The 10,267-nt window shown below is 46.4% G+C and overlaps 1 protein-coding gene across 1 annotated transcript; it reads right to left on the bottom strand.

Annotated features, from left to right (window-relative positions):
• Window positions 1-1,236: 1,236 nt before the first annotated feature.
• On the bottom strand, window positions 1,237-9,675 carry LOC114766597 (protein mono-ADP-ribosyltransferase PARP12-like). Its single transcript, XM_028957560.1, has 12 exons — window positions 9,270-9,675; window positions 8,524-8,659; window positions 8,029-8,296; window positions 5,902-6,009; window positions 5,696-5,828; window positions 5,454-5,622; window positions 4,509-4,629; window positions 4,330-4,426; window positions 4,165-4,249; window positions 3,765-3,895; window positions 3,517-3,668; window positions 1,237-1,796 (listed from the first exon to the last, which is right to left on the bottom strand). Exons 1-12 carry the CDS (start codon window positions 9,566-9,568, stop codon window positions 1,543-1,545), a joined length of 1,953 nt encoding a protein of 650 aa, XP_028813393.1. The 5' UTR covers window positions 9,569-9,675; the 3' UTR covers window positions 1,237-1,542.
• Between the last annotated feature and the right edge of the window lie 592 nt (window positions 9,676-10,267).

Here is a 10,267-nt window from a genome sequence, read left to right as displayed (position 1 = left end):
GCGCTTTAATTCCTTGTTAACGTGACCACGCCCACTACCAACACCAACATGCAGGTTATCAGGCGCTTTAATTCCTAGTGAACGTGACCACGCCCACTACCAACACGCAGGTTAACAGGCGCTTTAATTCCTAGTGAACGTGACCACACCCACTACCGACACCAACAAGTAGGTTATCAGGCACTTTAAATCCTAGTGAACGTGACCACGCCCACTACCGACACCCACGTGCAGGTTATCAGGCGCTTTAATTCCTAGTGAATGTGACCACGCCCACTACCGACACCAACATGCAGGTTATCAGGCGCTTTAATTCGTAGTGAACGTGACCACACCCACTACCAACACCAACATGCAGGTTATCAGGTGCTTTAATTCGTAGTGAACGTGACCACACCCACTACCAACACCAACATGCAGGTTATCAGGCGCTTTAATTATTAGTGAACGTGGCCACGCCCACTACCAACCCTACCAATTCTGAAAATACATAAGCTTTTGGTGGCAAAAATTAATGAATGAAATTAAAAAATGAAGAAAATACAAAATATGAATTACAATATAAAATGTTTCTTACTATGTATTCTGTAACATGTTCTTAAAAAATAAACACAAAGTTAGATTGTAAAATTGAGCATTTGTCATTTTACCTCTGTAATGTTGGCAAAATGTCACTTCTTGTCACATGGCAAAATGTCACATGTGCTTCTCACCTCTCAATATGTATAGATATATTCGCCGGTGTTCATATTTGGTCCTTGCATCATGTCACAGGACCTTGGTGCACCATGCTGGTCCTGAGAGTGAACAGACTCGTTTCTGCCACAGCTTCCATAGAATCAATCAGTTTTGTTTGTTTTACTATGTAATCAAACACAACATGCATGTTTCACAGTTGACTGCTAGACACGCGCACACACACACAAACACACACACAATCTAATAACAATTCATTCACACACTGGTGGTGACCTAGCAGTTAAGGAAGCGGCCCCATAATCAGAAGGTTGACGGTTCGAATCCCGACCCGCCGAGGTGTCACTGAGGTCCCCTTGATGAAGATCCCATCCCCACACACTGCTCCCTTGGAGCCTGTCATGGTGCCCACTGCTCACTAAGGGGGATGGTTGAATACAGAGGACACATTTCACCGTGTCACCATGTGCTGTGCTCCAGTGTATCACAATCACTTCACTTTTTACTTTTATATACCGGTGACAATAACCAATACACGATACACAGAGTCTGATTTCTTTTTTAGTTTCTTTTATGATTTACCTGTTGCACATAGAAAACAGATAATGAGCATTAAGATTTAATGCAATGTGTATTTGACGATATGTAATTAATAACATAGCTAGGCATGGTAGGAAGACAAGAAGTGCAGGTTAAGTCTGGGTTTAAATCGTCCACAATGAGGAAGTAGGGGGTGTGAGAGCAATCGATCATGTCTACAAGCTCCTCCCCTTTTAAATGTTGTTAATTAAAATATATTCATAAGTTTATTTTGTGGCTGTCAGAAAAAAAGAAGACGAGAGGACTTCAAGAATATTCAACAATGAACTCTGGATAGATCTGGTACTTTTCAAAGATCACAAAAATGGAGGGGTTGACCTCGTTGTCCACACAGCAGTCGTAAAAACCCTTCCCGACTTTCCGGGCCGGCGGACGCACGTAGCTGCTGTTTCCTTTGACGAAGTCTCCGACGAGCACCCGTCCCACAAACATGACCTTCGTGCTGCTCCTCGACTTGCAGTATCTGTCGGAGTAGCAGGCGTCTCGAGCGAAGTAACTCCCTGTTACGAGGTTCAAGATTCAAGACGGGTTTATTGTCAGTAGGACAGTATACGCAGTTTACCGTGTATTGAAATAATGTTTCACACAGACCCCCCATAGTACAATCATAAAAGACAAATATATTTATATATGTATATATACACACTAAACTAAACTAGACTAACTAAAACTAAAACTTAAATACCGTACAGATTATCTCTACAGGAGAAAAGTAGAACTTTTCTGTACAATGAACAGGTCGAACTGGACATAACTGGACAACATCGTGTCGGACGCCTGTAAGTGGATATGTTGGATATTTCAAGCAGGACACACAAGACAAGACAAACACGTGCAAAAAGAGCAGAGATGTGCAAAAATCCGGTGCACAAGGCTGGAAGTGTATCGTTGCTGAGTTAATGGGTTTTTTGGTGTTGGCGGTGCATTGAGAGCTCTGACTGCTGGAGCTAAAATGGAGGTGTGGCTCGTCCACCACGCTATAAGATGGAGATGTTGCTCGTCCACCGCGCTATAAGATGGAGATGTTGCTCGTCCACCGCGCTATAAGATGGAGATGTTGCTCGTCCACCGCACTATAAAATGGAGGTGTGGCTCGTCCACCGCACTATAAGATGGAGGCGTGGCTCGTCCACCGCACTATAAGATGGAGGTGTGGCTCGTCCACCACGCTATAAGATGGAGATGTTGCTCATCCACCGCACTATAAGATGGAGCCGTGGCTCGTCCACCGCACTATAAGATGGAGGCGTGGCTCGTCCACCGCACTATAAGATGGAGATGTTGCTCATCCACCGCACTATAAGATGGAGGCGTGGCTCGTCCACCGCACTATAAGATGGAGATGTTGCTCATCCACCGCACTATAAGATGGAGGCGTGGCTCGTCCACCGCACTATAAGATGGAGATGTTGCTTGTCCACCGCACGATAAGATGGAGGTGTGGCTCGTCCACCGCACTATAAGATGGAGGCGTGGCTCGTCCACCGCGCTATAAGATGGAGGCGTGGCTCGTCCACCGCGCTATAAGATGGAGGCGTGGCTCGTCCACCGCGCTATAAGATGGAGGCGTGGCTCGTCCACCGCACTATAAGATGGAGGTGTGGCTCGTTCACCGCACTATAAGATGGAGGCGTGGCTCGTCCACCGCACTATAAGATGGAGGCGTGGCTCGTCCACCGCACTATAAGATGGAGGCGTGGCTCGTCCACCGCACTATAAGATGGAGGCGTGGCTCGTCCACCGCACTATAAGATGGAGGCGTGGCTCGTCCACCGCACTATAAGATGGAGGTGTGGCTCGTCCACCGCACTATAAGATGGAGGTGTGGCTCGTCCACCGCACTATAAGATGGAGGCGTGGCTCGTCCACCGCACTATAAGATGGAGGCGTGGCTCGTCCATCGCACTATAAGATGGAGGCGTGGCTCGTCCATCGCACTATAAGATGGAGGTGTGGCTCGTCCATCGCACTATAAGATGGAGGCGTGGCTCATCCACCGCACTATAAGATGGAGGTGTGGCTCGTCCATCGCACTATAAGATGGAGGCGTGGCTCGTCCACCGCGCTATAAGATGGAGGCGTGGCTCGTCCACCGCACTATAAGATGGAGGCGTGGCTCATCCACCGCACTATAAGATGGAGGCGTGGCTCGTCCACCGCACGATATGCTACATGTGGAGGCTGATGGTAGAAACGCGAGGTTCAGTGCTGCGTTCTCACCTTTGCCGTAGTGAGAGCCGTGAACACCACACATCCTCCAGTCAAAGTTCTGCTCACATATAGCCTCCAACAGGGAGCCGTCCGTGCCGTGGAACAGGTACCGCTCGTCCACGTCACTCCCTCCGTTCCTCTGCTTCATCTGCTGCTTTTGCCTTAAAACAAAAAACAGGATGTCACTCATCATCATCATCATCATCATCACACCTCTAATACAAATGAGAGTGTAGACAGTAGGTAGAGAAGCACACCACTGAAAGACCCTCCAGAGAGACGGGTTCTGGACCCTCCTGATGCCGTGGATCTTGTTCTTCGTCATGGTCCTCTTGAAGAGCTCCTCCATCAGCCGATACTCAGCATCTGTGTTACTTAGAGGAACCATCTTAAAAAAAAAAAGCAGGTGAATTACTATTTATTATCACATTAAGAATATAATAATTAAGAATAAAATGTGACATCAGTTCTTATATTGCGTTACAATGAGGAGCGCAGCAACAACTGGCTATCTGCGTCTTGGAGGTTTTAGATAAAAATAAAAAAGCACCAGACATCTGCAAACATTTTATAAAGAGTCCCAAAATCAGGCCCTTTAACCTCAGGTCGGGGTTCATCCTGGACGTAAAACGCCACACGTTACTCTCCTCCAGGTACCTTGTAGGTGAAGTTGGGCAGAGCCGCCTTGTCCCAGTGAGCAGGGACGTCCACAGACGAGGAGCTTGATGCCTCTACAGACCCACTGACACGGAGAGACAAACCCGTTCAGAGTCCTGCCACACCCACCGCACCCGCCCTCTCGTCCCCCACCGTCCCCCGTACCTTCGCAGCTTGTCCTCAACGTCCTGGCCCGAGAGGAAGCGGGGCCTCCTGCGAACGGCTCTTTTCGTTCTGTATTTAATGTTCACCTGGTACATATCTGAAAAGAAGTAGTCATGGGAAACGCATGAGGATTTGGAACCGGCCTCGTCACGCGGTCCTGATTACAGAGTGACGCCGACCTTTCAGGTAGAGGATGTAGTCGTGGCCAGCGATGCTGAACGGGAATTCCGCGTCAGTGTCCGCCAGGAATATATTTTCCAGCGTCTGGGAAGTGATGGCCGTCTGCTGTTTTGCATCATTCTGTCATTAAAGCGGAGGGACTGTCATCAATGATCAAGGAAAAAAAACATATATGACGTTCATCAGAAGCTCATTAAGATCCATGAGCACCTTGCAAGATTTGTGAAAACAAATAAATGAGCACGAATATCTACAGTACAGTCCAAACACACCTGGAGACACCTTCTCATTCGACGTGTGTTCTTTATCTTCATGACCATTTATGTTGGTAGATTCTCACTGAAGGCATCAAAACTATGAATGAACACATGTGGAGTTCTGTACTTAACAAAAAAGGTGAAATAAGTGAAAACATGTTTTATATTCTAGTTTCTTTGCTCTGATTACTGCTTTGAACACTCTTGGCATTCTCTCGATGAGCTTCAAGAGGTCGTCACCTGAAATGCTTCTCCAACAGTCTTGAAGGAGTTCCCAGAGGTGTTTAGCACTTGTTGGTCCAGCTCACCCCAAACCATCTGGATTGGGTTCAGGTCCGGTGACTGTGGAGGCCAGGTCTCCACTTTTTGTTAAGTACAGAACTCCACATGTGTTCATTCATAGTTTTGATAGATTCAGTGAGAATCTACCAACGTAAATGGTCATGAAGATAAAGAACACACGTTGAATGAGAAGGTGTCCAGAATTTTGGCCTCTACTGTACTTCATGACACACAATATTTTAATGTACAACATACATAATTACCACACTGAAGGAGCACAAAATCTACACTGGCTGATATTATATACAGAGAAATAAACCTGAACTTGCTCATGTCATGAGGACATTACAACCACCAACATCTTGAACTTTATCTCTGCGAGAAGCTTGGAATGGAATTCCTGACCTGCTGGCCGTACTCAGTCCAGCTTCCAGCGTCGTCCCTCCAATACCAGCGCCACTCGGTGGTGAGGATGAAGTGCGGCGGCTTAGTGACGGAGGACGCGGTGGACAGGCGGCGGACCGGACGCCCCCCGCATGTCATCTTCAGGAAGTCCACAGGCTGCGGCCCTGAACTGGAACCAGAGACGTTTATGGAAGAAGGTCTGTCCTTGTATATTTAAAAGAAATTGCAGTAGCAATGATCACCTGCTGTTACGGGCGGGGTCACAGTAGTCCTTCTCAACGTCCTCTCCATGTTCCAGGTCCCTCCACGTCTTTCCGTCCTGGTCTAAGAGCTGCCACTTGTAGGGCAGGCGGCAGTGAAGCCGGATACACTTCTCTAGCAGAGGCAGCAGGAGACAACATCTCAGGCGGACCTGTGGTGCGTGGACCGCCAGAAGAACTCACACTACCTTTGAAGCTGCAGCTCTGACGGATGAAGAAGAGGCAGATCTCGCTGCTGTCTTCACTGACGGAGCTGGTGGTCCTCTGGCGTGAACATCTCTCGACTGCAGGTGGGGCTGCAGGACAGGAGATGCAGTCAACAGGCTGATATAGAATTATATGCAACTGTTAATTTTTTTATAAGATGGTTACATCTTCATGCTTTGCTTGGTCTCCTGTGAATTCTGTGCAAGAAACAGAAGATTCATTTTCTCATAATGTCTGCTCCTCTGTTGTTGTTTTTATAATTTTATCTCCATGACCTTGCAGTCTGGTTGAATGTGCTGTGTCTCCAAAATTAGTCTGGAGGAGTGTGGATCTCTTGTGTTTTCCAAACCTTGACCTCGCACCAACGAAGAAAAGCTTCTCCTTCTCCTCCTGGACTATTCCTAATCGCTCAGATATGGCCACATCGGACAGTTCATTTCATTACAATGTTGATTTGATTCCATCTATGATCCCCGGACATGACAGCAGTCCAGGGAGGCTGACCGGTAACTACTGACTGGACATCGTGTCATGTCATGGAGATGATGTACAGTGCACAAGTTTTAGTCATTATTGATATCGGTCAGGTAATGATTGAAATAATTGGATGTGGTTTCGGTAAGAGTGTGTCAATCTAAGGAACCGATCGATTTAGTTGTGTTGTAGGTTTTTTAAGGTACAGATGCACGCCATGCCCTGAAAAACGTGGTTTTCTATGGCGTGCGTGCCTGAACATGTACATCTGAGGGGGCAAAAGAGAAGACGACATACCAGTGGTCCAATAAACCATGTGAGGAAATATCTCGCGTAGACGGAGAAAATTAGAGGACCAAGTACTGAGCCCTGAGGGACACCAGTGGAGAGTCTGCGTGAAGCAGATGTGGATCCTTTCCAAGTCACTTGGTCAGATCGCTCATCAAGGTAAGAAGCAAACAACTGCCATGCTGAGGCCCGAATTCCAAGCCTCTTCAGGATGGACACGAGAGTGGTTAACTGGTCAAATGCTGCAGAGAGGTCGAGGAGAATTACAACAGTAAAACCATCTCAGTAGAAGAACCTGCTCTGAAGCCAGACTGGTTGGGATCTAGGATGATGTTTTGAGACAGATGAAGGGATAGCTGATTGTTGCTGGCAGTGTGATGGTACAGACCTACTTACCTGAAATAATGAGGATTAGTCATTATGTGGTGGGATTATGAGGGTGGAGCACAATGATGCCGTTAACCACGCCTACTCTTTGAGCTGAACCTGCGGCAATAACGCCGTCGTCACTGGATGTCGGAGTGATTCTTTTTGCACTGAACAATAATTGATTCTTGATAAAATGTTTTGCTTATATAATACGTTTACATTTTGATGTATCATGTTTGCTATACTTTCGAATTGGATTTGTATTATTTACATAGCTAATTATAGTTAATAATTCCTGACATTTGTTGCATCCAATTAATTTGTTTTTTTTTTAACATTGTGTATTTAATAACTGTATACATCCATTTTTGTCATTGTTATTTTGTCTTTTCAAGTACAGAAAATGTAAGAAATATTTCGGTATCGTGTTTCCTTAAATGTAAGAGAATAAGAGTCTCCTCTCCACAATATGACAGTTTATCAATAAATACTCTTATCAGATCGGTATTTAAACTCCAGGTATCGGTATCGGAACTGAGAAAGCCTGATCAGTGCATTCCTAAATCTAATAAAGGCTTTTTCCATCTTTCCAACAGTAACTGTAAAACAGTTGAGGAAGGGACCATCTAAAGGTGTAAAACACAATTAACACTGATTAAAAAGTACAAGTGTTAATGATGTTGATGTGTAGAGGTGTTCTAGAAGAACTGGGTGAAAAAAGAACACTAAAAAATTCTACAGCCATTTTCTCTACACACATCATGTCATCCTTTCATGAAAAGAAGGAAATTCAGCAATAAATTAATATTTGCTCGATTTGTGATATTAACTACATTTCCTGCAGCTTAGATAAACAGTGGATTTGATTTCACTGGTTTGTATTGGAGCTTTGTGGAGTAGTGTGTGTGTGTATTTAATTGTACGATTGAGCATATACTCCACGGGATGAATGAATGTAAAAGTAAAATGTAATTTACACTTCTCGGCCATTTGGACCGGTCTCTCGCCCGCGATCAGGAGCCGGTTCTTGTAGATCTTCTCCAGGATGCCGATGTTCTCGGGGCTGAGGCCTCTCCTGCCCAGGATCTTCATGCTGTTGCTGGTGAAGGTGTGCGCCCTCTTACAGGAGGCGCCGAACTTACAGTCGCCCAGGAGGAAGTGCTGACACACGTGCAGGCCGGTGCAGGACGCCTGGAACTTGCAGGAACCGTGCTCACCGTTGCCCTTGTTGTAATGTGAGCAGATCTGAGGAAGGTCAAGTCCAGGGAGTTGTATTATTATTTCATGCATGTACACTCTGTAAAGTGGAAGGAAGTAAAATTGGCAGCACAATCAATGAGGTGGCAGCACATGACCCAAACTCACGTGAATGCTGGATCACCGGGTTAAACTCTCAACGCGTGGAACACGCTCATTAAAGGGCAAAGCGCTGGTTATTTTGCGTGAATCACCGCGAGCCGCATCATACCAACCTCGGGCAGCAGGGCGCTGTCGTTCTGCAGGAGCAGTAAACACACCTCCGACAGGCTCAGGTCGACCAGACCCGCTCGGTCCAGAACCGCACAGTTATGAGCAGAGCTCAAAACATGCGGGTTCTTGCATTTGGCCCTAAAAATAAATAAATTAATTAAATAAAATGTTAAAAAGATATGCATTCATACAGTCAACATAAAAAAAAGGACACAATAGCATATAAATACCACGAGAGTGTTTGCAGGGCACAAATTAAATCTAATGTGTGAGTGTGTTTGAGTTTTTCCATCAGTGTAAAAATATTAACTTTAAAAAATTGATGTAATGTTATAATCAACCAGGTTACAGAAGGTGTTCTTGGTTATTTCAAATTACGGCAATGTTAAAATATTAGGTGTGATGGATTAATAACCTTTTTTAACTTTAGCCAGTGTTTGGTTTTTACAGTTTATGAATCACCTCCTGCCAGCACATACAAGGAATTTGATCCTGGTAGATGGTCAAGTGACGGGATGGTCACTTGTGATACACAGCAGCGCAGCACACAGTGCACACGGTGAAATTTGTCCTCTGCATTTAACCATCACCCTGAGTGAGCAGTGGCACCTCGGGGGATCGGGATTCGAATTTGTGTGTTTTTTTTGGGTTTTTTTAGTACAGTAAATCTTATTTTGCTCTATTAAACTAAGTTGACTATTTTATGCTTATTAATAAACTGGTTTATTCTTTAAAAAATAAATGTTACCCGAAGCGGCACTTCCCGCACACCGAGTACCGGCACAGGTGCAGGTCCCCGCAGCCGCCGCCGCATCCCGCGTCCGGGCAGAGGCGCAGCGACGTCCGGGCCACCACCAGGCTGTCGCGCCTGGTGCCACTGACGTCCCGGACCACGACGAAGCGGTCCTCGTCGGTCAGAACCGCGGACAGGACCGAGTCCGCCACCGTCATCTTCTGGCCCAAAACGCGCCGCAGCTGCTGGAAGCGCAGGGACCCGTCGCTCCTGCACAGGACCTGGGTGACGCCGGCGGCCACCAGCGACGACATCCTTACCCGGGTACTGAAAGCCGGCGACAGTTACCATTTATTCGCCGCTGGAACCAACTCTTCCTCCTTCCTGCTTTCCTGTTCGTGCGTAACGAAACTTAACGACGTCTCCATACTGCACTTCTCGGTTCCCGCCGCCTGGGGACGCTGTTCTGCGTCATGTGATCAAGTTAAAGCTTTATGAAAGTGAAAGAGACGTGATTGTCAATGTGAGACACGGTGACACGGTGAAACGTGTCCTCTGCATTTAACCATCACCCTTGGTGACAGTGGGCACCATGACAGGCGCCCGGGGAGCAGTGTGTGGCGACGGGACCTTCATCAAGGGGACCTCAGTGGCACCTTGGCAGGTCGTGATTTGAACTATCCTCCGAACCGCTCCACGGACGATGCCATCCATGAGGTCCCCTTGGTCCCCGGGCGCCTGTCATGGTGCCCACTGCTCACCAAGGCTGATGGTTAAATGCAGAGGACACGTGTCACAGCGTGCTGTGCTGCAGTGTTACACAATGACAATAATTTCACTTCACTTTAATTTCATTTAAACTGCATCTACAATTTACTGCAAGCCCCGTGACATGTTTATAGAGAAGGAAACTCATTCGGACGCAGTTTACCGTAAAAATCAACGTCCTTGAAATACAAATTAACACGATCAAATATTTATTTATGTTCTGCAAAACGTCTACAGCCTAAGAA

The sequence above is a fragment of the Denticeps clupeoides genome, chromosome 17 (assembly GCF_900700375.1).
Source record: "Denticeps clupeoides chromosome 17, fDenClu1.1, whole genome shotgun sequence".
NCBI classification, from domain to species: Eukaryota; Metazoa; Chordata; class Actinopteri; order Clupeiformes; family Denticipitidae; genus Denticeps; species Denticeps clupeoides.
This window is presented reverse-complemented; position numbering and strand designations above follow the sequence as displayed.